Here is a 27237-nt window from a genome sequence, read left to right as displayed (position 1 = left end):
TTTTTGTGTTTTTAGTAGAGACAGGGTTTCACCGTGTTGACCAGGATGGTCTCGATCTCTTGACCTCGTGATCCAGCCGCCTCAGCCTCCCAAAGTGCTGGGATTACAGGCGTGAGCCACCGCGCCCGGCTTTTTTGTGTATTTTAAGTAGAGACAGGGTTTCACTCTATGTTGGCCAGGGTGGTCTCGAACTCCTGACCTCAAGTGATCCACCCACTTCAGCCTCCCAAAGTGCTGAAGACGACAGGCATGAGCCACCTGACCCAGCCTCGTTCCTTGTATTCATTTAATTTTGTGAGGATGAATAAACCAAATGATCAGGGCGGTGAGATTAAAAAGAAAGGCAGTAGGCAGCACATACCCAGTGGGTCATCTGTCTCCTACCATCAACCTAGAGGGTTTCTCCACCTCCTACTGCTGACGTTGCAGGACGGGTATCATTCTTTTTGGGGAGCCGTCCTGTGCACTGCAGTCTGCTGAGTCTCCAACCACTCCATGCCAGCAGCACCCCCCCCCCCAAGTTGTGACAATGAAAACCGCCTTTTCAGACATAGCCACGTTATCCCCTGGGGGGCAAAGTCACCCAGAAGAACCACTGATGTATGCAATTAACAGATGCAATTAAAACAGTATTTGGTTATTAATAGTACTAGCACTTGGGGGGGTCGATAACATTCTTTCATAGTCATTGAATTCAGTTAATTGTTTTGATTTGATTCCAGTCTGGCCCGAACTGGGTGACCTTGGACAAGTGACTCAGCCTCTCGGACCCTCGGGATCCTCTTCTGTGAAATGGGGACACGGGAAGGAGCCTCGCGCGGGATGCCCACGTGCTGCTTGCCCTCGGTCCGCCCGGATGGGGTGCGGGCGGGGACATCCTGCTCCCCCGACCCCACCCCCGTCCCCAGCGTCTCCACCACTTCCGAATGCAGTTAAAGAGGAAGCGGCAGCCGCGCCTGCGCCCGCAGTGCCTAGCCGGGAGCTCCGGACGCGCGCGCGCGCGCACGCACGCACGCACGCACGCACGTGTCCCGGCCCGCGCGCTTCCCCCTCGCAGGGGCGGGGCCAGGGCAGAGACTCCATTTCCCAGAATGCCCCACGGCCAAGCCCGGAGCCTCTGAGGTGGAAACGGGACGCTCAGTCCCCTCTACTGCGGCGGCGCAAAACCCGCTGCAGGGACGCACGCACGGACGGAGCACCCCTGGCCCCGCCCCCGGAGGCCCCGTGCGAGAGCGCGCCCGGGCGTGCGCAGGGGCGGCGGCGCGGCGGCGCGGGGACGCGCGGTGACCGTTGGCGCCGAGGGGAGGAGGCAGCCGCCGCCGCCGCCGCCGCCGTTGCGCAGATCCGGGCCGCGGCTGTGGGGAGGGCGACGGAGCTGGTGACCTTCCGGAGGCGGGAGCGAGCGAGGAGGCCCGGGAGCGCCGAGCGCCGCCGCCGCCGCCATGAACAACTCGGGCGCCGACGAGATCGGGTGAGAACGGGCGGCGCGGGCCTGCGTCTCCGCCCCGGGCCCGGCCCGCAGCCCCCAGCCGCCCGGCCTCCGACGCCGCCCCCCGGGGCCGCCCCGTCAAGGTCACGCCGGCCGGGGGCGGACTCGGGACCCGGACTCGCCGCGGCTTCGCGCCGGGGGCTCTGGACGGGAGCCCGGGGTCTGGGGGTCCGGGCGCCCCCGCCGCCGCTTCCCGGCTTTTCGTCCTAGGGGACCGTCAATGGGGGCCTGAGGGGTCGGGGGGCCCCGAACGGCCACCTGGGGCAGTCCTGGGGCGCCCCTGCCGCCGCTTATCGACTGCGCGTTCTGGGGGACCTCGAATGGGAGCCTGAGGGATTCGGGGGGCCCCCGCCGCTGCATCCCGGCTTCCTGACTGTGGTGGGCCGGAACGGGAACCTTGGGGGGTCTGGGGCGCCCCCGCCGCCGCCTGTAGACTCTCTGGTTTGGGGGACCCCGAATGGGAACGTGAGGGAGCCTGCGGGGACTCCAGGGCGTCCTCGCTGCCGCTTCCCCGCTTCCGGGCCCGGGGCACCCCGAACCGTGGCCTGGGGGGGCGGGCAGGGGGGCGCCCCCAGTGCGCGCCCAAACTTGGCGGGCGGCGCACGTGGCGAGCCGAGCCGAGGGTTCCGGTTCTGGCGCCGCCCAGCTTCTCCCACTCGGGGCTCCGGGCTCCCCGCTCCCATCCCAGCCCCCAGAGTGGCGAGGACGGGAGGGGTTCGCAGACCCAGGGCCCGCGGGGCTCGGCTCAACCCCGGCTTGCTGTGTTTACGTTGTCTCGGCGCCTCCCCGCCGGGGGTGGGCTCGAGCTGCCGACGGGAGCGCGTCCCCTCCGATCGCAGCCTGGCCGGACCCCGCGGGGCCGGGAACCCTCCTTCCGCGGGGTCGCGGGGCTCGGCTCTGCTCTTTGGCAGCGCTAACGTTCTCTCAGAGCCGTCTTCTTCCGGCAGAACAGTCTGGGTTGGGCTTCCTCGTGGTCTGGTGTAAATTTCTCAGTGCCCTCAGCTTTAAGCAGCGCCCTGAGTTCTCAGTGCCGGGATTGGCCCGAGCTGGAGCGGCTGCTGCGAGAGGGTGGTCTGGGCAGGCCCCTCCCGCACATGCCACAGGTCATGCTTGTGGACGGGGAAGGCCTTTTTGTGGGTTCTCCCCCTCCCCAGACAAAACAAAAGAGCACCTTCCTTTGGAGAACTGGGATGTAAGCACTGAGCCCCTGCTTCACCCATGCTGTGAGTCCTCTCCAGGCACTTTGACTTGGCAGGGGCCGCGTGCCTGGGGGGAGACATGACTTGGATGGGGCCCTAGCGGAATTGGCCAGAGCAGGGGCCCCACCGGCCACGGGGAATGGAGTCCTGGACTTTGGGATGATGGGGGGAGGGGGCTCCCAGGTGGAGTGCCTCCGTCAGTTCAAGCCACAGGTGAGCGTGGGCCCGCTCCATCCAAACCGAGGCTGCAAGGAAGCTGGAGAGAGGTGAGGGCTACTCCCCTTCCCTCCCTGCATAGACATCCTTAGAAACTGGGGGAGCTCGGGTTCCAGCCACAGCACAGACAGGCTTGTGGGACGCCATGGGCTGCGTGGAGGGGACTGGAGTACATGGACCCTATTCTCTTCCTCAGCTGCCAACTCTGTCCACATCACCTGCCTTTAAAGCTGGAAGCCCTGGTTGCCCAGGAGTGTCCACTGCTTTCTGAGTCAGACTCGGTGGCCAAGAAGTGTTGATACAGCTACATTTTGCGTGGGAAACGGGCTTCCATTCTGTGTGGGAGTCTATGGTCTACTCTGAGCTCCTTGCAGTGTGGACTTGTGTGGGTGAAACCCTTGTGCCCCTGTGAAACGCCCTCCTGGCAGGTCCCCTGCAGTTTCCTGGGAGGCCACAGAGTCAGCCCTGTGGGGGATGCCATGCGGGAGGGTGCTGAGCTTGGATGGAAGCAGGTCCTCTCTGTGACGGATGGCGGCTTTCAGGATGCCATGGGTCTGTGATTTCCCACTGCGGGGCCTCGGCACCTCCTCAGGCTGCCCCTCTTCCTCACCCACATCCCTCACTGCTCACTGCCGTGGAGGAGGCAGGAGGCAGGAGATCCCTCCGGCTCCCAGCAAGCCCTGCGTCTGTCGCCACAATCGCTGCTGGTCCGGCTAGGCCTGGAGCGCACCTGGGTGCGGGGTCAACGCCTCAGGACAGTTGGAGCCTGCAGCTCGCTGTTCTGGGACACTTGTGGCCACCCTCGGGGAAAGCTCTGTTTTTGAATTTGAGTCCAAGAAGTCTTTCCGAGTTTTGAGGGTACTGATGCTGGCTTAGAAGTCCATGTAAAGCCTAATGGGGATGAAAGTCAGCTGAGGCCTGTGGGTGATAAAAAGTGCCTTCTGCACCCTGACTTCTAGTCAGCCTGGGAGGGGGCTGCATGCAGGAGGAAGCACACAGGAGAGGTGGCGTGTGGGGAGCCCCTGTCAACCTTGCTGGGTTTGGCACGCGGACCCTATGTGCTGGACGTGATGGGCGATGTTCTCATTTGGGATTGGGGCCTGTCCTGGTCCTCTTGTGAAGGGTGGGGGACGGGCAGTTACCTGTCTGGAGGGTTAGAGGGACAGTACCAGCTGGTGGCCTGTAGTGCTGAGGGCACAGGTGATCAGTAAGGCCAGAGTCTCCACTCTGCCCTCCCTGGCCTTGTGAAGTCCTCTTCAAGTCTCTGGGTTGAGCACCTTGAATTGGATTCTGGGAAGCTGACACAGTGTGGCCGGGGTCACCGAGTCCTGTAGAGTAGTTGCTGGGTGCTAGGCACCTGTGTGATACGCCAGGTGTCAGGAATAGGACCCAATGCCTGGCTCACCGGGAAGGGACAGAGGCTCGAAGGGGTCACCTCGAGCGCTCAGGCCATTATATTCTGCTGGCTTCTAATGCGGAGGGCGTTGTGGAACTGGAGAGGGAGTTTTGTGGAAGATTTTATCCGGTAGGTAAACCGGGGAATGGTGAGACAGGGACACCTGCACATGTTTAGGGAAGCCACAGAGGGAGGAGGGACTCAGCGGAGAGAGGTGAAAGCAGCCTCTGGGCAGCTTCTGGGGAACGAAGGACTGTGGTGGGGCTGAGTGGTTTAGAGCCAGAAAGGCCCATGGCGGGTCCCTCGGTTCATTGGGTGGCTGTGGAAGCAGAGACTGAGTGGGGCTCCTGGCTGGGCCTGGAGAGGCCGTGACCACTTGTGCGTGCCCAGTGAGCACAGGCTCCTGGGAAGGGGGATTGCTGGTCAGTTCAGGGGCCATCATCTGGGGGAGGCTGTTGCAATGTAGGGAGTGACGGGAAACCTCATGGGGCTGCGCCAGGCCTTTCTGGGGCTCTCGTGGTGCATTTGGGTTATTTTGAGGCAGATGTCCTGGGCTCTGTCAGCACTCTGGCCTGGATCACTCTGGGCAGGGAATCCTTCTGGGCACTGCAGGGCGCTGGGCAGCATCTTTGTCCTCCACTTGCTCTGTGCCAGGAACACCCCCACTCATGACAACCACAGATGCCCCCAGACATCAGCCTGTGTCCTATGGGGTGGGGGAGACTCGTCCGGGTGAGAGCTGCTGTCTGGGAGCATCTGTGCTCTTGGCCTGGTTCCCACCGCGTTGGGGGTGGCAGCTCCTTGTGGTTTACGACTTGTCCTGTGCTGGCTCCTTTGGTTCCTGTGAATGGGCCGTGAGGTCAGGGTGCTCCTGACTGGCTGCTCCTTGGCTCTGGTGGTCTGGAGCAGGCAGGTGTCTAGAAAGGCAGCAGCATCGCCCTGGCGCGTGCCCTTCACTCAGCAGCTCCCCAGTAGCCCGGAGCCAGCAGCAGCGCGCAGCATGCCCAACTGGTGCTTGTTTCCTTGACTAACGCTCGGCCTTTCCAGAGAGACAGAGGCACACAGGAGTTAAGGGATTTGCCCAGGGTCCCCCCAGCGAGTGGAAGAGCCTGAGCTGGGGATCCACACTCCTCCACTGCCCGCCCCACACAGAGAGCACTCCTGGTCAGGCTGCTGTCTGCGTGGTGTGGTCTGTACATCTGAGGTGCTGTCTTCTGTGGACTGAGGCCTTTTCCCATCCAGGCCTGGTCCCCGTGACACTGCGCCATGATGTCAGAGTCCCTGAGAGCTGTGACAGAACCTTAGGCAGAGGCCACTCATTTGACAGACGCTTATGGGCTGAGGTTCCAGCTTGGCTCCAGGCATTGGGAAGGAGGACACTGGTTGCCTGGGAGGGAGAGGATGAGGGCGACCACAGTTAGCACCCAGGATGTGGGCATTCAGTGCCCCCTTCAGCACACAGCAGTGCGTTACAGTTCACGGACTTCGGATGTGTTCTGTGGACCCCATACCCTGCCAGCGTTGGGGTGGTGGAGGGTATCTGCCCTGCTAGTGAGGGGAACTTGGCTGTGGAAGGTGGGGCTGTGCTCACTGGCCTGAGGCAGGCAGTGGGTGAAGTGGTCCCCGTTGGCCTTAGGGGCAGGAAAGTCCATAGACTCCCCACACAGCAGCCGCCACTGGGCCTGGGGTTCCGCCTCTTGCGATTGTGCCCAGAGCTGAGTGTGACCGGCAGAGCTGAAAGCCAGGTGGGGCCTGTGGGGTGGCTGGCTCCTCCTGGCTTGGTCCCTCAGCCCAGCAGGAAGGGAAAGGTCCTCTGCCGACTGCCCTCGGTGAGGCTGCTGGCCCTGAGTGGCCAGGCTGGCAGCCACTTTTTGAAGCCCTCTCTGCTACTACCAGGAGGCAAGGGCTCTCTATGGCCAGCCTAGGCCAGAGGAAGCCTCTGCAGCTGAACCTTCTGCTTCAATACCTCCCCGCACAGCTGCCCTAAGGGTACTCAGCGGGCGAGGCTGCCACCCCAAACAGCTTTTGCTTTAACAGGCAGAAGAGAGTGGCTGCTCCAGCCACTGTGGGCTGAGCCCCCACGGGGTGTGGAGCTACAGGGCCTGGGCACCAGGCATGCAGATCCTGGGAGGAGGTGTTGTGATTTTTGGTAGTCAGACTGCACACCAGACTCCAGGTTGCCAGGGAAGAAGTGGGGCTCACCCACTGACGAGAACAGGCCCTTTGGGTTTGTGGGGGTGACTTCCAGTGTCAGAGAGGCCGTCACCTGGGTGATGACTCTCCCACCAGTGGGCTCCTCAGAGGCAGAGCGTGGGGAGGTTACATTTGTAGCTGACCCCTTAGTCTGCATAGGTCAGTGTTTACTGCCCAGTTAATGTCCTCGGTCCACACGGTGCCAGCCCAGGTGCAGGCTGAGCCAGCCTGGAGCTGAGGACAAGCAGACTGCCAGCCCTGGAGCCAGCCCCCGAGAGTCAGCAGCACCTCCTGTGCTGGCTGTGAGCCGTGCGGCTCCCTGGACTCTGGCGTTTACTTGTGTGAGAGTTGAGAGTTGGTTCTGCTGCCTGGGCAGTTGATGGGCAGCGTCTGGGAGGTGTCTGCCCAGGGCCCCGCATGTTTCTGGGGTGCTGGCTTCTCATCACCTGGTGAGGTTGGCAGCCAAGAGCTTTCTTATTTTATTCACTAAAAAATCCTGAGCCTCAGAAGTAGGGACTTTGTGCCAGGGCCCTGGAGGCAGTCCCTGCTGCTGAGGAGGTGACCCTGCCTCCTGGGACTTTCTGGAGTCTTCTGTCTGTAGATCATGGAGAAGGTGCCAGTCTTAGCTGGCAGCCTCCGAGCGGTAGTAAGAGAAACACGAACACGAGAAGCTTTAGCGCAGCACCAGCCTGGAGCCGCCTTCCCTTCGAAGCAGACATGCTGTGTAAAACAAAAAGCTCTCTGCCGCAGTCTCAGATTTCGTGAGTAACAAGACTCATTTAAAAAGAAACTTAAATTCTGTCACATTCTCAGTAATGAAAGATTTTTATGTCATAATCATATATGTAATTTCTGACAGGAAAATTACAAAAGTAGTAACAAACATTCCCACATTTTCTTGACCCTACAAGACTCACCACTGGCTGACATTTTGCCGTCCGGGACACAGTACCTCCTGCCCCACCTCCAGTGAACTCTGTGTGGTTTTTTTTTTTTTCAGACGGAGTCTCACTCTTCACTCTGTCAGCCAGGCTGGAGCGCAGTGGCGCGATCTTGGCCCATTGCAGCCTCTGCCTCCTGGGTTCAAGTGATTCTTTTGCCTCAGCCTCCTGAGTAGCTGGGATTACAGGCCCCTGCCCATGGTTTCTGCCTAATTTTTGTATTTTTAGTAGAGATGGGATTTTGCTATGTTGGCCAGGCTGGTCTTGAACTTCTGACCTCAGGTATCCACCCGCTTTGGCCTCCCAAAGTGCTGGGATTCAGGTGTGAACCACCGCGCCTGGCCACACTGTGTGCTTCTCTTGAAATATTTGAGAGTAGCTGGAGGCCAAGGAGCGGCGCCCCTTTATGTGGACACTGAGCTGTCTATTGTTTCCGAAGAACAACGACATTCTCTTACATGAACACAGCTCAGTGATCAGAATTGATGTGCCAAAGCAGCCGGGCACAGTGGCTCACGCCTGTAATCCCAGCACTTTGGGAGGCCGAGGTGGGCGGATCACAAGGTCAAGAGATTGAGACCACCCTGGCCAACATTGTGAAATCTCGTCTCTGCTGAAAATACAAAAATTAGGTGGGCATGGTGGTACACACCTATGAATTCAGCTACCCGGGAGGCTCAGGCAGGAGAATCTCTTGAACCTGGAAGGCAGAGGTTGCTGGGATTATACCACTGTGCTCCAGCCTGGGCGACAGAGCGCAATTCTCTCAAAAAAAAAAAAAAAAATTGAAAAAAATATTTATCTTTTTTTATTTTTAAAAATTTTGTTTAAGAGACAAGGGCTTTGTCACCCCAGCTGGAGTGCAGTGACATGATCATGGCTTACTGCAGCCTCAACCTAGGCTAAAACGACCCTCCTGCCCCAGCCTCCGAAGTAGCTGGGACTACAGGCACCACCACCATGTCTCCTTATCTTGTCCAGGCTGGTCTTGAACTCCTGGCCTCCCAGAATGCTGCGAGTACAGGCGTGATCTGCTGCATCCAGCTGAGAAAGACAGGGTTGATACCAAGTTACTAACCCACCCACCCTGTTGTGAGTTTCTTAGCTATGTATTTCTAGCCCTTCCCCCTTAATACCCAATTTTTGAAATTTAAATGAGGACCGAAACTGGACTGGTCTGACGAGTTCCTTCCACCAGGGAGGTGAGGTGGGCGGGCAGGGATTCGGTTTCTTGGAGGATACCTGCCTATTACCTGGCTGTTTAGCGGGTGCAGTGCTAACTAGAGGCTATTTCTTCAAGTGACGCGCGCGCGTGCGTGCGTGCGTGTGAATGCTTGAACTTTTATTCCAAAGGCTTATGTAAACAGACATGTTTCTGGCAGTTCCTGCTAGTCTTGAGGGCCCTTCCTTCATGGGGTGGGGGCTGCTGCTGGCCCTCCTGCTGGGTGCCTGGCCCTGTTGGCAGGGATGTGGGAGGGGCCAGGACTGACTCAGCACGGGCGCAGCCTGTGGGGAGTGAGGCACTCGGAGCCTCGCTCCTCCCACGGTCGCTAGTCCTGACCTCAGTGCTCCCTGGCCTGATTGCGAAGGGTGCGTGGGAGACGCAGGATTTTAAGTTAATGAGGCGTAAGCCTGCTGCTGTTGCGGGATCAGCATGTTTTTCTCTGAAATTGGTCTTTTCAGATCTCGTCTCTAGGCATCAGGAAACACAGGGCCACTGGCACAGCCCGCCTTAGATTAGCCTTTCTTAGGGAAAAAGAAGGAGCAGGACCAAGCCCTTGGCAGTTGGCTGTGGCAGACCCTTCACCAGGGGCTGACTCTGGGAGCTGGAGTTCACAGGCCCCAGGTGGTCGTTGATGAGTGGTGCCAGATGTGCCAGCCACCTTGCATGGCTCTTTCCTGGCGAGCTGGCAGGAGCTGGAGGAGCAGGGCTGTGTTCCAGCCCGTCGCTCCTGACCACTGGTGGGGCGGTGATGTGCTCAACCTGCCAGGGACCTTTCTCCAAAAGCATCAGCAGGTGTGGTGTGGTTGGCCATCAGGGACGTGTGGACCCTTGTGTGCCTGCTGTTTTCAGTGATGCTGGCAGTGTTCTTGGGTCTCAGGTGGGAGTTTCAAGGGTGCTCTGCTCTCTGGAGACCAAGGGTGTTGATGGTGCTGGCACTGAGTCACAGCCGAAATTCAGCCTAGGGACTTCATTTCTGAATACGTGTCCCCTTTTCCAGGGAAAGTAGGCAGGACTAGAGAGCCACCGATAGAACCATCTCTTCCCTGCTTCCTGGGTTTGGGGGAAGCTTGAATGACATCTAAGGCCCTGTGCCTCGGTAAGCCTTGTGGCCCATGTGTCTCAGACATACCCAGTGGGTGCCACGGCTGAAGCATGGTGGCACAGCCCCCATTGGGAGCTGGAACAGCCAAGGCCCCTGGGTGCACTCGGAGCTCCAGAGAGTGAAAAGATGGGCCCTTGGGCGTTGCTGCAGGTGGATGGCACAGGCCTTGGGAGAGCTCCAGCTCATTTGCCCAGAGACAGCCCCAGGATGGGGGCGAGGGCTTGTGAGGGTGGGCAGGGGGTGCCAATGCTGAGCCTGGAGCTCCAGGCAGGGCCTTCCCTGCCATCTGTGGGCCTCGTTCTCCAGTGAGCGCAGGCTCATCTGGAGGCTTTTGCGTCTCCTCACCCCGCCCGGGGCTGTAATTCAGAGGCCTTGTGGCTTTGGTGTTTAGTTTATTGTGCACATTTTAAATCTAGACTTCTAAATTCTTTTTCCTGGTTATAAAATAATTGCAAAGGCTGTAGGAAGGCGAGCCTGTGTCCCGATCGGCAGCAGCACGGTTCTGTGCGGTCACCACTGGTCTGTCAAAGGAACTCTTCACCCGTTGCGCGTGAGGTCTGCGTGTGGCTCTGTGGCCAGTCCTTTCCCCATGGCGCTGGCAAGGCTTGGGATCATCTTTCGTGTCTGCAGACAGCATGGGAGGGGCTGACTTGCCATTGCTGTGAGCTCCTCGTGGTCACGTGTGCATAAACTGCTTCCGTGTTTTGAATTGAGACCTCAGTTTGGCTCAGATGGGGGCATTTCTAAGGTGGGAGCTTGTCTTGATGGTGAATGTTTTCTCATTGAATTGCAGGAAGCTCTTCGTGGGCGGTCTGGACTGGAGCACGACCCAAGGTAGGTGGGGAAGGGGTGTCAGTTGGGCGCTGCAGACGGGCTGTAGGACCTTGGCCTTCAGCTGTGTCTGTAGCCTCTTGCTGCTGTCTTGGGTGTTTCAAAGTGCTGTTGATACTGTTTTGATTTCTGGGCAGGGAACATTGGAGTTGGCTGGGGCAGAGAGTAAGTGTGTGTTACTTTGAGACTGTTAATTTGGCCCTGGTATTTCCCATCCGAAGTTACAGGCAAGACTTCAGTCTGCAGGTTCCTAGGTCAGGGCTGAGGTGGGTGGTGGAGGCAGACAGCTGCAGCTGGAAGTGCAGAGGGCGGGCCTGGCAAGTCCCGAGTTGAGAGTAGAGGAGGAGAAGGTGTACAGCACGGTCGGTGCTCTGTGCCCACTGTCAGCATCCACAGGGGTTGTGTTTGCCTTCCCGGACTCCCACCAAGGCAGGCCGTAACCGCTGGCCGCTCCTGTGCTCACTGGCAGCCCCTCTGATTTACATGACGGCCTCAAGTGTGTGTTGGGCAGAATCCCCCAGTGCTTCCTGGACACCGCCCTGTAGCTCCCAGTTCAGCACTGCTGGGTGCACGGCTGGTGGACTGGAAGAGCGCATGTGCCTGCAGCCACTGCCTGGCGCGTGCCTAATGCTCTGGTCCTGTGTGTTTGTGTTTTGTTCCCAATTTCTGAGCAGAGACTCTGCGCAGCTACTTTTCCCAATATGGAGAAGTCGTAGACTGTGTTATCATGAAAGATAAAACCACCAACCAGTCTCGAGGGTTTGGGTTTGTCAAATTTAAAGACCCAAACTGTGTGGGGACAGTGCTGGCCAGCAGACCGCACACGCTAGACGGCCGAAACGTAAGTGTCCTTCCGGGAGCTCTCTCCCGCTCTGCCTCCCCTTGTCGTGGCTTTGCTTCATTCTGTCCTGGACTCCGATGGATGTTTGTATTAGAGCATGTTTGAAAGTGGGTTGATGTGGAGGCCGAAGCCGTGGTGCCGAGGCTGGGTAATGCAGTCGGACGCAGGGCGGATGGAGCCGGCGGGTGGGGCAGGGCTGCTGCACTGTGGCTGCTCTTGTGCTGACATCTTCTTTCCTAGAGAAACAGCCTCTTACCACCGGCTGATTTGAAACTTCCTACAGATCGACCCCAAGCCATGCACACCCCGAGGGATGCAGCCAGAGAGAACGCGGCCGAAGGAAGGATGGGTAAGGGGCGGGGCCGGGTGGCCTCCTCGTGCGTTCTTGACTCAGGATGGAGATGCGTGCCTTCGATCTGGTGTTTTCGGTCACTAAGATAGAGAGCGACAGTGTTTTCTAGGTTGACACTCGAGCAGTTAGCATCACCCAGGCTTATCAGTGCTGTGCTTTATTCTACAGCCAAGAAAATTCTTACTAGTCTATCTCAAGAAAAAAAAATGACAGCTCACGCCATTTCTTGTCAGGAGCCCTTCATCTTACCCCTGCACCCTGTGTGCCCACTGTGCTGGGCCAGGCCGTGTCGGCTCATGCTGGCCACCTTGCCGCTCCACTTGAGATCCCCTGACATGGCAACTTGGGTTTTCTGACCCGCGGCCCTGGTGTTTGCCTGGTTGACAGGGCACCGTCCTGGCATGGGGTTTCCCTGGTCTGCTTACCTTCCTCCAGCCGTGCGGTTCTTACACTGGTGCCAGGAGCCTGGTGGGGCGGTGCAGATGGAAAAGCTCCCACGCCCACAGAGCGCGCTGGACAGTGCAGACCTGAAGGCCTGCTGGGGCACCAAGTGCCAGCCTTTCCGCAGTGTGGGCAGCAGGCCGGGGCTGCAGAACCTGCATTTCCAGCAGAATCGGCTCCTGCAGGCTTCAGAACCCTTGGAACAGTTTTTTTTTTTTAAACTTTATTAGGAAACTTTTTAATTACCCAAAAAATAGAAGAATAGCACAAAGAATAGCTGAATACACCATGTAGATTTATACATCATTAATATTTTGCCGGATGTATCTATATGTGTTTCTCTCCATCTCCGTCCACATGTACCACTCCTAAGGACTCGAGGGTGCGTCCCCTAAAATTCCGTCCTCCCCACACGCACCCTCGATCAGCAGGCTGGAAGACGGCTGCAGGGAATCCTGTGTCGTCTGTCCAGGCCACGTACCCGCTCCAAAATTGTCTCACGAGTTCTCTTATAGCTGTTTTCTCCAGACTGGAATCCAGTCACAGTTCATATTCTGCCTGGTTATTAATTCATTAATGTCTCTAGAGATAACGGGCACATAGTAAACTGCACAACTTGATGGATTCCGACCCACGCATCCACTCATGAAACCATCTTTACAGTCATGGCAGTGAGCGCGCATCCCCAAAGGTTTAGTCTCTTAATTCAAAGCAGTTGGGACAACTTCAAATATGGTAGCCTGGGACAGGAGGAAAAAAAAGGACGCTGGGTGGGGTGGGGGCAGGAGGAGGGCAGCCACAGCTGAGGGGCGAGCGACGAGGCCCGGGCAGAGACGTCCAGGAGCAGGCGCGCTGGGCAGTGGGAGGCGGCAGCAGGGGCTTTGCGGTTCGCGCCATGTGTCACGTGCCTCTGGAGCTGCTAGAGGTTTCCGTGGTCATCTTTGTCACCTGCTGAAGAAGTACAGCCTGAAATCCAGCTTCATCTCTGCTCGCTTCCATCGTTGGCGCTCCCCTTCCCCAGCACTCTAAGGTCCTTGCCTGCACACCTGGCGCCTTTCCACTTTGTAGCTGTTGTAATGCAGAATAACTGAAGGCGAGGCACACACGGTGCTGTTTAGTTGAAATTCAGCCCTGCAAAAATGCTAAATCCCTGTCTCCTTGGGTCTCTATAGAAAAATGCAAAAGTGTCTCAGAAGAGCCCAGTGTTTCTGGTTGCTCTTCGGACCTAGCAGGCTCGTGGAGCGCTCTTGCCTGGCTTTCAGCCGATTCTTAAAACAAGTGCAGATTGGGCTTTGCAGCCTGCGCAACTCATGTAGGGCTTGGAGGGTCCGGCGTGAACTAACCGTTCTTTCCTTCTTCAAACAGCAGAAAGGACCCAGGAGCGATAACAGTAAATCAAATAAGATATTTGTCGGTGGAATTCCTCACAATTGTGGTGAGACAGAGCTCAGGGAATACTTCAAGAAGTTCGGAGTGGTGAGTTTCTCCTACCTGGCGGTGCGGTTGGGCAGAGCCGCTTCTGCTCGTCCTCCGCCTTCTCGGGGCTGAAATGGCAGAGCCGCAGGTGCACAGGCCTTTCAGGCTGCGAGCTCGCTCTCTCGTATTTCGCCGATGCCTGCACCCCCCACCTAAAAGATGGAAAACCCAGCCTTGGCCTTCACGGCCATTTAATGTCCCAGTAGGGTAGTTCTGCAGGCAACTAGCCTGACAGCCTTCAGGGTGTCCGCCTGATTCCATTGTGAAAACACCATGGGGTACAGTGTCAGAGAATGACGGTTACACAGAAATGGGGTTCAGCATAGTCTGGACGAGCTGACTTCCAGCGGGCAAGTGGGAAAATACCCAATCTCAGCTGAGCCTGGTGCCAGAGGGAGCTGGGACAGCCGGGAGGGGGCCAGCAGGGAGCCCTCCCAGTCACCTGATGCGGGTGTGTGCGCCCACCCCGAGGTCCTGCTGGGTCGCATCCCCTGCCCCGCAGGCCGTATTCCTAGCCCTTCCAGCAGGACAGTCCCGTGGGCCTGGGTCCAGCATATGTTTATAAGGTGGTAACTGAGTACCTAGGCCAGGAATGAGGGGCCCTGCGTGGGGCCAGGGAGCACAGGGTCCGCAGAGGAGCTGTGTGTGGCTGCCCTGCCGCTTTGAGTGAGGGCTGAGCGTGCCCTTCGCTTCCCTCGTTTGGGTAGGAAGGGCTTCTGTGGGGTCTTCTGGCTCCCACGACCCCTGCTAGGATGTGTGGCCAGCATCGTTGGCCCTTCGTGTCCCTCAGCATACACGGGAGTGGGGCCGTGGGCGGCTCGGAGACGGATGCCCATGCGCCTGCCCTGGAGCTGCTTCTGTGCGCCTTCATCTGGCCCCAGAGTGTGGGGGTTCCTGCCTTTCCCAGACAGCACTCCAGGGAGCAGCCCTTGCCTGTGCACCTTCCCCGCTGAAGGCGGGTGCGCCCCATGCGGATTCCTCGGGAAAGCCTCCTCGGCGCTGGTGCTGGGCTCACGCCACTCTCTCCTTCCAGGTCACGGAGGTAGTCATGATCTATGATGCCGAGAAGCAGAGGCCCCGAGGTAAGGGCAGATCTAGTTCGTCCTTGGCCTTCTCTCCCTGCTCCTCCCTCAGATGGCAAACTATCTCACCCGCCAGGCACACATAGGTGGTGGCTGTAGCAAACAGCCTCAGGACAGGACGATTTGGAGACAAATGACTAAAACGTGGGTTCCTGATGTGCACCCCATTCAGCCTGTCTGTGCTTCCCGAGGTCAGACGTCACACATTGTTTTTTGGTTTGTTCTTTTGGCCTTTTTATGACTCGACATCGGTGTCAGCCTGGTTTCTGTTTTTCACCGTGTCCCGGAAGAGTGTGCTGCTTCTGCATCTGACCTTCCTTCGCCCCCTCGTCGAGTCCTCCCAGTGTGGCCGGTCTCATTTCGTGTCGTCGGCTGGGCCGGCCGGCTCGGCGCAGAGTGTGGACTTCCTGTCATCCATCCCATGCTTTTTTCTTTTTTTTTGGTCCCCCCCTGAAGTCAGTGGGGCAGGTGGGAGGAGGGGTGAGGAGTCACCTCAGGGCCTCCCTCATCATTTCCCTCAGCTCCCCGCACGCCTGTCCGCATTGGTTTGTGGAGCTGGGGCGATGGGCGCCCAGTTTCTGTGCCCCTTTTCCGTGGCTGCTGCTGTCTGTCCCGCCCGCATGGTTTTGGTTCATCAGCCGCTTTTGGCCAGCCACACGCGCAGATCCGCAGCCTGGGTCTGCCCGAGGCGTCCGTGCCGCCCTGCACCACCCGCCAGGTCAGTCGGGGCAGCCCCGAGCGCCACGCGGCGCCACAGCATGGCCGCCATGCTGGAGCATAGTTTGCCATTTGAACCTCCCTCCCCACGGTTAGGGCGTGTTCCTCCTCCATGTTGGTTACGCTGTTAAGTCTTAGTCGTAACTTAATTTAGACATACATGCTTAGTGACGTACTTAAGTGTCTCATAGTAAAGTACAGTAATGTTAAGTAAGTTGTTTTTTCTTTTTCTCTCTGTGAATTGTTTGTGATTAACGATATCTCTTTAGATTTCTCTTCTCCAGGTGCTAAATTATATCACACAGGTACAGGCCAGTCCCGCAGTCAGAGGAGGGAGCGGCTTTGCTCCAGTGGGGTGTAAACGAAGTTTCAGGTGTTTCTGTCCCGCTTCCTCAGTGGTGATGTCGCCTCTTGACAGCCGCATTCCTAGACAGCGCTCAGGGCGCCTCCCCCAGGACCCAGCGCCTCTTGCACTGTGCCCGGACCAGGCGAACCCTGTGGTTTCAGACACTCCTGCAGTTTGAGAAAATGTCTACTTCTAAATATGTTGTTTCGTCACCGATGCCGTGTTCCAATACTGCCTCTGATCTCGGGAAACTTGAGTGTGCGGAATCCGAGGGTGGCTTCTAGATCCTCCCGCCTCCCCTCCGGCTGCCCAGAGCTGGCGCCCCTTCTCCTTGCATCCTGTCCCGTGTGGACGGGATGTGGCTGGCGAGTGTCGCTGAGTCCACGCTGGTGTACAGACCACTTCGGGGCCAGCATATGGCCACATGTCCTTAGTTGTCGGGCTTTGAAAGTGTCCCTTGGGTGTCAGGCAAGCAGAGGGCAGGAGAGACGCCATGGCGCGTCTTGGCGGGTCCTCCCAGAGAGCGTGTTCCCTTCCTTGGCCTTTCTTCCTCTTCTGAGATGGGTCTGTGTTCCTCTTCCCGCCACCTCCCTCTTCCTCTCCATTGACAGAAGGTTGTGGCCACGTCCTTGTCGGGGACCCCGCATGTGTCTCGGGCACACAGTGTCTGCGTGGGTCCCTGCACGGCCCTCCCACGTCTGCCCTCGGCCCGCCCGCTCCAGCCGCTGCCTCATTCGCCTCTGGCCCCGCCTTGTCCTCGGGTCTTCTTCCTGCCTCCTCGCTGTGTGCCTTGCCCTCCTGGTCCCTCTTCCTCCTCTCCGGTCAGGTCGCAGACACCACGTGCAGTCATGCTGAGGTGCATGCGTGTGCTCAGGACGGCGGGAGGCTCCTCAGCCGCGGGCGACCTTTGTCCTCTCACAGTCTGAGCTGCCCTTTCTGCCCCGTTTCCATCTTTTTCTCGCCCAGTTTTGCTTGTCATGTTTCTGCCTGGTCCCAGCTACAGCAGCCCCGGCCCCTGTTTCTTGAGCTTGGGTGGCCCCATGGTGGGCCGCTCCTTCCGGGGGCCCTTGCCTGCTCCCACCCCCACGGCCTTTCTCTGCCGTGCTCACGCCCTTGTCGCGCTGTGCCCTGCTGTGTGGTGCTTTGTCACACACCCCGTGCCTCTGGCGGGCGGCCCATCTTCAGCCCCATCTCCACTCTTCCCTCGTCCGTCTTTGTTCTGTGAGGTCTTGGGCAGCTGTCTGCCGCGCACTTCCTTCCGTTCAGCACACAGGCCACCTGGGGAGGTGCTAGCGTGGCCGGGGCCCCTCGGGAGGATGGTGTGCTCCATGGTGTCGCACTCCACCCAGCCGGGAAAGCCTGGGGAGCCCAGCGCACTCCTGCGTAGAGGACGAGACCCACTCCGTTAGCCGGGGGCCGCGCTCACCCCAGACCAACTAAACTTCGTTTATACTGCCACTCTCTTGTGTTTGGAAAATGCTAAATTTTTTTTGCCTTTAAAATTTTCTGTTTTGATCCCATGGTGCATCTCGCTCTTGCTGCTGACAGCAGAGTCTGACCTGCTGGAACCCGTTGTGGCCTGTATCTTTGTGCACTGTTAATCTACCTGTGTATATATGCATATATGCCTATGATACGACTCTCCTAGGACTCCTTGGGCTTACCCAACGGTGTTGGGTAAGCCTAGCGAGGCATCAGCTGTGATAGATACTGTACTGTTAACGCTTTAGAACGATACGGCTGCTGTCAGCACTAGCTGCAAAGCAAATTGCAAGCCGAGGGGGAGAACCCTGGGTTTCAGAGAAGCAGACACACATCCACGGTGCATACCCCTGACGGAGACGTAGACTTCCACGCGGGCTCCCGGCCTGCAGGCTTCACTGGCCATCTCTCCACAGGCGAGAGCCAGAATACTGCAGTGCGGACCTCTGACCCTCCCCTGGGGGTGGTTTGTCTGCCAGTAGCAACGGAGGCCCTCACCGTTGTACTGCCTCGGCTGCTGCATTCTAGGATGTGCTCCTCGTTCCAAATGTGTTCCTGACACAGAGCCCCAGCCCTGGGTGTCTGGGCTGGAGACCTGACTCAGGCCTCAGTCAGCAGAGCCGTCACCGGGAGTGTGGACATCACCGTCTGTCCACTCTGTGTCCTGCCAAGTGGCAGCTCCTGGGGAGGGAGGCAGCGCCCCACACACAGCTGAGCTGAAACCCGGGGTCGATCCCTCGGCCCGTCCCTAATACTGTTCATCATCCTGTTTTGTGTCACAACACCCTGCTACCTTGATTCACTCTTCGTCGTTGGCTAGGTTTTGGATTTATTACTTTCGAGGACGAACAATCAGTGGACCAGGCTGTCAACATGCATTTTCACGACATCATGGGCAAAAAAGTGTGTAGTTGTAGTTTTATTTTACCTTAAGACCAAACCAAGTCTTAGGCAACTTAGGGGTTTCACTGGAAAGGAACATTCCTTCACAGAAAAGGGTCGGGCGAGTTCGCTCCGTGAGCCTTCGCTGCGTGAGGTGTGCGGTGGATCTGGTTCTGTAGACAGCAGGAGGGCCCCATCTTTTCCAAGCACCCTTCCCGTGGGTGGGTGTCTCCCAGCTTTGCTCCCGGAGCCCCTCCCTCTGGGTGGCCTGGGACTGGGGTGGGGGGGCCCTGGCGAGGCCCTGGCGGTGTTGGGGCTGGCTCCAGTGAAACCGCAGCGTTGCCTCAGGCTTGGTTTCCATGACCACTCCTTCAGATGTCTGCAAATCCCCATTGTCTGACACTGACCTGTAATGTGATCAGCAAGGGACCTTGGAGAGCCAAGGTTCCGCTTAAAACCGAAAGAAAAATGAAAACATCATGAAGGATTGGTTGTTTTAATTGGGTCACTTACTGTGGAACTCCGGCACCAGCCACATGCTCTCGGTAGTACTCAGCCACCATGCAGTCAAGTGACCTCTGGTTGTGTCATCTTCATACTGTGTTACCCCCGGAGGTGAGAGGGACAGGAGGCCACCACCCCCCCCAGGCCAGCCCTTGGTAGGTGTATGTCAGAAAGAGCTTCTTCCTAAGTCCTTGTTTTCCCTGGACCCTTGGAGGTCCTTGAGAAGTGGACTCTGAAATAAATAACTGGTAGAAATTCTACAGTGTGGAATTTCTTGCAGTTAGTGAAAGCTTAGGGGTCCAAGTTTTTGCAGGATTCCTGTCTTGGTTCTTTTAAACCAAGGAGCTCTGCTGGCCTTGCCAGGCTGCCTCACACACCGAGGAGACTTCCATGGTGTGGCAGCGTCAGCTGTTAAGAGAAGATGCTCAGCCTTTTGGACAAAGCCATGCTTATTTTTTCAGCTAAAATGTCCCGGAGGGAGCCAGCCTCATGCTCATTTTCCCCTGCCCCCGCCCTCTACCCCAGCCCCGACCATTTAAAGGCAGGAGCACGTGTAGTTATTTTTGTATACAGGTGGCTTTGATTGGTTGCAGTCTTCATTCCATTCGAACCCAACTAAAACAGGAGACACCATCCTTGTTCCGACACCCGCTGCAGCGTTTGGTGTAACGTTAGCATGCAGGCTGCATGAACCCGCAGTACCAGCACAGGTTCAAAGGAGTCTGCGATCACAGTTTTAAGGTGCTACCATTGACAGTTAGGGGCTAGCGTGGTCTTGATACGTGGGACAGAGAGGGCTCTGTGCAGTGCACACACCTGATCTCGTCCCTGGGCAGCCCGCGGGTCTCTCTAGCCATGACTGTCTGCATGAGCCTCTGAGCTCGGCGGCCTCAGTGTGGGTCTCGCCTCCCAAGGAAGACAGTCACTGGAGTCCAGCTTGCCTGGCACCAACCTTCACTGGTCGGCCAGACACGGCACTTGGCATCGCTGCCAGCCCCTCGTGGGGATTTTCCATAGAGGTTTGGTCTCGGATGCTAGTTTACCTCCATGCCAGGCAACTGCATTGCTGTGTTAAGACAGGAAAGGGTAAAAGAATTTTTCCCACGTGCAAGGACTTCTCTGCTTTGGAAGCAGGGACCACAGTCCTCTAAGGAGAGTGTGTGAAGACTCGTTAATTTGAGTTCTTTGAGACTGGTCCCTTGGTCCTGCTGTCCTGCCTTGAGCTAACGGGGATTCTGTTGCCATCATAGGGCGTCCTTGGGGCATTGGGCAGGCAGGTGGGGGCTTTGTGCCTCTGTGGCCACCGCTGTCTGTTCTCTAATGGACAGAACAGAACGCAAGACGCGTAGTGCTCAGACTGAGACCCCAAGGCTGACTCCAGGTGGATTCATTGCCTCTTTATTCTTATTAAAATTTACCATAAAAATAAGACAAATTCAGCAATCTCAAATGCTGAGGCAGCCCTGGACCTGGGGACTCTTGTCAGCCCGCCCATACTTGAAAGCAGGCATTAAAGAAAGGTCGGCCCCTGTGCCTAGAATAAGTAGGTCAGGCGTGCTCCATCCTTTGTCCCAGGCCCCGCACCCGCCTCCTGAGAAGGCTGTGGCTCCTGAGCGTCTAGAGAGGAAGGGCCCCGGGCTGTGGAGCGAACACAGTATGAAGATTGCTTACTGATCCAAATGTCCATTTTATTGCATGTTTGTTTACTTTTTTTGTTAGATGTAATGTAAGATTCTCTTATCACATCCATTCCCTCTGACATTATTTTTGAGTTAATTGAGATTCTTTAAGCGTTAGCCTGGGGAAGGTAAGTCTTTATCTTCCATTAGACATTTTAAATTAAAAAATCTAAGTAAAACACCAACCGTGTTTCTCAGGTATGAGTTAAAAACACAGGTGGGTGGGCTCCGAGCGGTCCAGAGGGCGATGAGGATGCCGATGGCTGGGAAGATCCTGGTCCCGTTTTGTCCCCGTGTTTTCAAGAGGAAGGAGGATGCTGACATTTTACTTGAGTGAAAGACCCTTCGTCATGCACGAAACTCCCCTGAGGGCTGTTGGCTCTGTCCCTGCTGCCCTGCAGCGGGTGGGCTCTGCTGGTCTTACGGTTGTATCTATTGTACCTGAGAAACATTTTTTAAACAAAAAAATTCAACAAAAAAAATTTTTTTAAGAAAAAAATGCTACTGGCCTAAATAAGGTTTATAGTTAAGTACTTAGTCTTAAGTCGTAAGTTGCTAAGTGTAGTCATAAGTTACCCAAGGGTGTGTCTGAAGGGAAGGGGGTGCTGGGACCCGCAGCCCCGTCCTAAACCAGAGCTCGGTTTGTTTAGGTGGAAGTTAAACGGGCCGAGCCTCGGGACAGCAAGAGCCAGCCGCCGGGACAGCCAGGTGCCAGCCAGTGGGGGAGCCGCGTTGTTCCCAACGCTGCCAATGGCTGGGCAGGCCAGCCCCCACCCACGTGGCAGCAAGGATATGGCCCGCAAGGTAAGGCTGAGGCAGAGGTGCTCTCGGAAACCCCCACATCTCAGACGCGCCCCGACGTACCCTGCTCGGCTGTTGCTGCGGCCCCCCACTTCTGCTGCACCTGCCAGCGCAGCACAGTGGCCTTGGGTCCTGACCAGGAGCCAGCAGAGAGCCAGCTCCCAGGCAGCACTGCAGCCTCCTCAGCAGCGGGTAGCCATGGCTTAGGTGCCTGTCCTTGGCCTGGGCCTCGCTGTCACCGGGAAGAGCTGCAGTGAGCGTCTGCACCTTGCTGCTGTGTGCCACGGCGGGTCTGAGCAGGAAAGCCTGAGTTTTGGCGTTGCCGAGTTGAGCTCAGAATCGCGGTGCTGCCCCCAGGGGGCCGTTGAGGACTGGGCAGGCGTTGGATCTTTGCCACCTGCCGTCCCCTCTGCAGTGCCCTCTGTGGCTAGGCCTGTGTGTGGCCATCCTGCCCTACTCAAGAGCTTCCAGTAGCCACAGAAACCTTGGGCTTGGCCGCAGCCTGACCCGAGTTCCAGGTCAGGGTTCCAGATGTCACTTGTCCAGGCCCCGAGACTGTGGCTTCCCTGTGCCTCGTCTCAAACCTTTCTCTTTGGAGTCTCCCCTGTTGGAAGCTGGGAGGTCCTGTGGGGACTGTCCCTGCCTTGAGGCTCAGAAGTCTCAGATTTCTCTGGGGTCCTCAGGTGGAGCTTGGAGGTCGCCCGTGCCCCAGTCAGCAGACACAGTGCCTGCCGTCTGGCAGGGGATAGAGGAGAGTAGCTTTAAGGCCTGTTTGCCAGTGGGTGGGGAGTGCTTCTCTGCTCAGGGCTTGGGGGGCTCTACCCTCAGGACAAGCAGGTTCTGAGCACAGAAGGCCCCGGGGTGGGCCCCAGCCCCGGATGCCCGTGCTCTGCGGCTCCTTGTCTGCGTCGGGCACCTGGGTGGACATGGCTCCAACCTCCTCTTCTGTTCTCTCATCCAGGAATGTGGGTGCCGGCAGGACAGGCGATTGGTAAGTCCTTGTTGATAGAGCAAAGGTGGGGCGGGAGCCACATGGCAGGCTGACTCAGCAGGCGCCCCAGGGCAGCGGGCATAGCCTGCTTCCTGTGTCCTGAGTGCTGGAGAGGAGGAGAGGGTGAGGGGCCTGCTGGGGACCCCGGCAGGCCCAGGTCTGACTGTGGCCAGGCCGTGTCGTCCAGTGCACTCTGCCCATCACCCCTGCACTGTGTTTCAGGTGGCTACGGACCGCCCCCTGCGGGAAGAGGAGCCCCCCCGCCGCCCCCACCATTCACCTCCTACATCGTGTCCACCCCTCCTGGAGGCTTCCCCCCTCCCCAGGGCTTCCCTCAGGGCTATGGTGCCCCGCCACAGTTCAGTAAGTCTAGGGGGCCTTGTGGGAGGGCCTCCTGCCTGCTCTGGAGACGACACCCAGCCAGGTGGTGGGTGGGAGTGATGGGGGTTCCTGTGTTAACACGTCTGGCTTCAGCCTCAGGGAAAGCTACAGGTGGGGTGTGGCTCCTCAGCAGGCCACCCGCCACCAGGCCCTTCACCGGCAAATGGGCTACGTTGCCTGTGGCTTTGCTGGTCAGGCTGAAGGGCAGCCCAGGCTCTTGCAGGCCGGAGAGCTCCCAGCAGGAACGTCTGCACCCGGCCAGTTCTCACAAGCCCCTCAGGAGACAGAGCCTGGACTTCTTCTCTCAGCCTTGTACTTCAGAATTGGGGGGCATTTGTTTGAGGGTGCACAAGTTCTCAGTGACTAATTTTTGTGTATGCTTCAGTTGTAATTGAAGAGCTGAGTATAAGATTAGAAGATATACCCAGAATTTCATCTTACTGTATTTTTTTGAGATGGAGTTTCACTCTTGTTGCCCAGACTGGAGTTTAGTGGGCCGATCTTGGCTCACTGCAGCCTCCGCCTCCCGGGTTCAAGTGATTCTCTTTCCCCAGCCTCCCGAGTAGCTGGGATTACGGGTGCATACCACCACCATGCCCAGCCAATTTTGTATTTTTAATGGAGATGGGGTTTATCCACGTTGGCCAGGCTGGTCTTGAACTCCTGACCTCAGCACACCCAGAAATTTCGATGGGCTCCCAGGGTGGGGCCATTGGTGCCCTCCAGTAGAGGAGAAGAGACGCAGGCCTCCCGGGGGTGTGGCTTTCTAGGATCTTGTGTTCCCTTACCGCAGAGCCAGTGGTTACTCCTCAGAGCATGCAGTCAGCATGGGCTGTATCGGGACCTGATTTTCACTTGCCGTCCTTGGGACCCGGGGGGTTTTTGACAGTTGGGGAACATCCCAGTGTGAGCTAGTTCCATCCGGGGGGCTTGGAGGCTCCATGTGGCTGTAGCACAGGAGCAGGTGGTTCCATCCTCTGGTCTGGATCAGGCTCTGCACTTGGAGGCCCGTGGGCCAGATGACTGACAGGAGGGAGCTGGGTGGAGCCTCGGCCCGCCTGACGTCCAGCAGCGGAGGGCAGGGCGGCAGTGCCTCCGTTCGGAGGTCATCAGATGGTGCCCTCACCTGTGCTGGCAGCTCCCTAAACACGGGCACTGGGCATGGTGGCGAGTTTTTGTTCTGAAGGCGATTTTGCTGTGGGGTTACTAGCCCCTTGAGTTCTTCTCTGACGCCCGCCCTGCCGCAGCTCAGTGAACTGCCACTATCCCAGGGGCGTGTGTTTCCTGGGGGGAGCGGCCTGGGTCCGTGGCTCTGTGGTCCATTCTGTGGACGTTCATGAGGCCTGGGTGGCAGTCCCGTCTGGGCAGCTCCTGCTGGGCTGGGTGCGGGTCTCCTGCTGGTCCGCCCCCAGCTGCACCACGTGGCCCGTGCCTTGCCCTCCTGTGCTTCTGCAGGTTTTGGCTATGGGCCTCCACCTCCACCACCGGATCAGTTTGCCCCTCCGGGGGTTCCTCCTCCACCGGCCACTCCCGGGGCAGCGCCTCTGGCCTTCCCTCCGCCCCCGTCTCAGGCCGCCCCGGATATGAGCAAGCCCCCGACAGCTCAGCCAGACTTCCCCTACGGTCAGTATGGTAAGTGGTCTCCTGCTGGCCCCGGGACCCCAGCCTGCCTTCTGCTTCTTCAGGCACGGCCTGCCTTCTGCTTCCTCCCCGTGCTGGCCTCCTCCCACCTTTACCTGGCAGGAAAGGATGGAGGGAGGGGAGTGGAGGTGCAGCGGTTGTTGGAGAGCGCTCGTGGCGTCTTGCCCCGGCAGAAGGGAGCGCGGGAGTGTGGGTCACAGCAGAGCGTTCGTCCACTCAGCAGGTGTTGCAGGGCCTGCGTGTGTGTGCGAAGCTGAGTGGTGACTGGGTCCAGGGAAGTGGGTCCCAGGAGGCTGTGATCACTGTCGCAAGGTCAAGGCTCTTGATGTGGGTCCCGGGTGCACTGATCCCTCGGTGTTTCCAGTTTCTGACGTCATCATTCTCCTGCTGGGTTACAGACCCTGCTTGGGGTAGAGACCTGGGTCTGTAGCAGGCCATGGCCTGGATGTGGGCTTTGCCTTGGACTTGATGGCTTTTGCGACTTGGGTGTCTGGAGGTTACCTGCAGGAGGTGCATGTGCTTCCGGGCTCGGAGCTTGGTGGGGGGTGGGGCTAGGAGCTTGATGGGGATGGGGCTCGGAGCTTGGTGGGGGGCAGGGCTAGGGGCTTGGTGGGGGACAGGGCTAGGATGGGTAAAGGTTTTGCATGTTTATAGTTCTTGACCTGCATTGAGCCTAGTGTCACAGCATCTTTGCTCAGGACCAATGCAGTGGCCTAAGTGGGTAGGGCTCCAACCACGGGCAGCTCCTCCGGCACCAGGGGATGCTCACAGGCAGGGTTTGAGAACATAGGGCGCCTGTCTCCAGGTGGCCATGGGCTTCTGGGCACATGCTTCCTTTAGGCCTGGTGGGTGCTGGGAGTGGGAGCTGTGTGTGGCCCAGGTGCCCGCCCGCCTTGCATGGCTCTGGTTCCCCTGCCCTCATGGCCAGGCCTCGGGCCCAGGTTGCTGCCTATGTGGGTCTTGACCTGCCACCAGGCCCTGAGTGTCTAAGGCTGGCAGGGGGGCATGAGGCGCCCGGTTGGGGCGTGGAGTGTGTGTCAGCCACTGCTCTCGGTGGCGGCTGCTTGGGTTGGTCACCCTGGTCTCGTCTCTTGCCAGGCCTGGGTTCCTATTCTCCAGACCCGCCGGGCTGCGGCCCACACTTTGTTTACACTCTTATGGTCAGGCTGAGCAGTGATGTGGCCTAGGTAGGTGCCGCCGCCTCTTCCAGGTTCCTCCCACCTGCCTGCACCGGGAAGTGGACGTGGCTTCCTCTGCCGCCCGGGCGGGGGTGGACGTTGGCGATGCCCTCTGGGGAGGGGCCCTTGCCAGTGCTAAGATGTTGGCTGGCTACAAGCCTTCACTGGGTCCAGGATCTCCCAGAGCCCACGCCCGCCTGTGCCCTGTGCACCTGACTGGGAACCTAGAGGGTGCGGGAGGGGCTTACTGAAGGTGTGTAGTCGGGTGGGGAATAGCCTGGCGCCTCTGTCCTTGTGAAGACACCACTGTCCACGCCCCTGAAGTCGGCTGTGCGGCTGGACCGGCTGCAGGGTGTGCTGGACCCTCAGCCATGGTGTCACTGGGGCAGTCAGGTTGGGCCCAGGACCCTTCCCTGACACGCGCCACCGACGGATGTGCCCTGGCAGGGGGACGGCATGGGGTCTGGGTAGGCCCTACATCGCTGCAAGGGCCCGTTGGGGGTTTTCTGAAACTCTGAGAGCGCTGCACTCTTCCTGAGAGCCAGCTTTCTAGAAGCCCTGTCCATGATGGCGCCTCGGGCCATCTGTGTCTCCACCCACCCCCAGCCTTCTCCAGCCTGCCCCCGACCAACCCACGGTGTCTTCAGGATTGAATGGGGAAGCGGCAAGGCCATGTGGGCCACGGAGGGCTCTGGAAGCCGCTTTTTCCTGTGTGTGCCCTGTTCACATGGTTTTGAGGGAGAGAATATGATGCCTGGGGCTCCTCTCCCTGGCTTAGGTGCTGTCTCAGGAGGGCCCCCCCCCCCACCCTGTGGGGCCTGCAGTCTCCAGGTGGCTCAGCGGAACTGCGTCCAGGCAGCCTCGCTCGACGTCAGTGCCCAGTGCCCGGGGACCGCCCCGAGCTCACAGGCCTCTCTCCCCCAGCAGGTTACGGGCAGGACTTGAGTGGCTTTGGACAGGGCTTCTCGGACCCCAGCCAGCAGCCCCCCTCCTACGGGGGCCCCTCCGTGCCAGGGTCAGGGGGCCCCCCCGCCGGCGGCAGCGGCTTTGGACGAGGGCAGAACCACAACGTGCAAGGGTTCCACCCCTACCGACGCTAGCTGCGGCAGCGACGTCTGCACGGCCCAGACCCGGATTCCAAACTTGTGAACTCGTGACAATCACAAACGTGGCGGCAAAGTAGCGACTCAACCTTGGGGGGCGGGGGGAGGGCGAGAGGCTTTTGGAGCGGCTGTGGGTGTCGTCTGGACTGAAGTTTTTAAATATTTCTTTCTCTAACCCATCAGCACAATAAAAAAAAGTCACTGGTTCAACAACAGGGTTAAAAAAAAGTCTTCAGCTTTAATTCAAAACTTCAGGTTTCTTTTTCTTCCTTTTCTTTGGAAATTATTTTCCTGAGCCTTTTGTTTTACGGTATATTGTAAACTTTTATGTTAAAGAAAAAATATACATTTACAAATTGTGAGATTTTTAAGAGAAATTTTCTACGATGTATACTGGCTTATTTTTTAATTTAAAACAGGGTTTCCGTCGGCACTGGTCGAGGGGTGCGTTTCTAGTCCCCTTGCTTTGGGGGTTGGGACTCCTTGGTCCAGAAACTCTGGGAGCTTCAAGAAGAAATCTACTGAGTGTGTTTCTGTTTTTTGTTTAATTCCTTGCTTTCGTCGACTGACCTGCTTGGTAGTGTCTGAGGTGCACTTTGGGGCTGTGCACAGCCAGCCGCGTGGACACTGGCGGTCTGGATCCCACGGCCGAGTAGGAGGCCATCTCCCCAGGCACGTGCTTCAGGGTGTTTCCCATTGACCAGTTTGACCCTGGTTTGAATAAAAAGAAGTGCGTTTGGATTAGAAA

At 58.1% G+C, this 27237-nt stretch overlaps 1 protein-coding gene across 11 annotated transcripts; it reads left to right on the top strand.

The window, feature by feature from the left end:
- Positions 1-1261: 1261 nt before the first annotated feature.
- DAZAP1 (DAZ associated protein 1) lies at positions 1262-27237 on the top strand. 11 transcript variants are annotated; one of them, XM_017514413.2, is made up of 13 exons: positions 1262-1471; positions 10555-10595; positions 11267-11433; positions 11717-11782; positions 13592-13702; positions 14736-14784; positions 18150-18232; positions 21045-21198; positions 22157-22186; positions 22409-22549; positions 24023-24199; positions 25307-25395; positions 26314-27237. In XM_017514413.2, the coding sequence occupies exons 1-12, from the start codon at positions 1443-1445 to the stop codon at positions 25393-25395; spliced, it is 1137 nt and encodes a 378-aa protein (XP_017369902.2). In that variant the 5' UTR covers positions 1262-1442; the 3' UTR covers positions 26314-27237. The 11 variants fall into 11 exon arrangements, with proteins under 11 accessions (XP_017369902.2, XP_017369908.1, XP_017369909.1 ...); XM_017514419.2 differs by having other exon boundaries at positions 26311-27237; XM_017514420.2 differs by lacking the exon at positions 25307-25395 and adding an exon at positions 9657-9755 and having other exon boundaries at positions 26311-27237.

The sequence above is a fragment of the Cebus imitator genome, unplaced genomic scaffold (assembly GCF_001604975.1).
Source record: "Cebus imitator isolate Cc_AM_T3 unplaced genomic scaffold, Cebus_imitator-1.0 Scaffold524, whole genome shotgun sequence".
NCBI classification, from domain to species: Eukaryota; Metazoa; Chordata; class Mammalia; order Primates; family Cebidae; genus Cebus; species Cebus imitator.
Note: the sequence above shows the minus strand (reverse complement) of the source record. Positions and strands in the feature narration are given on the sequence as shown.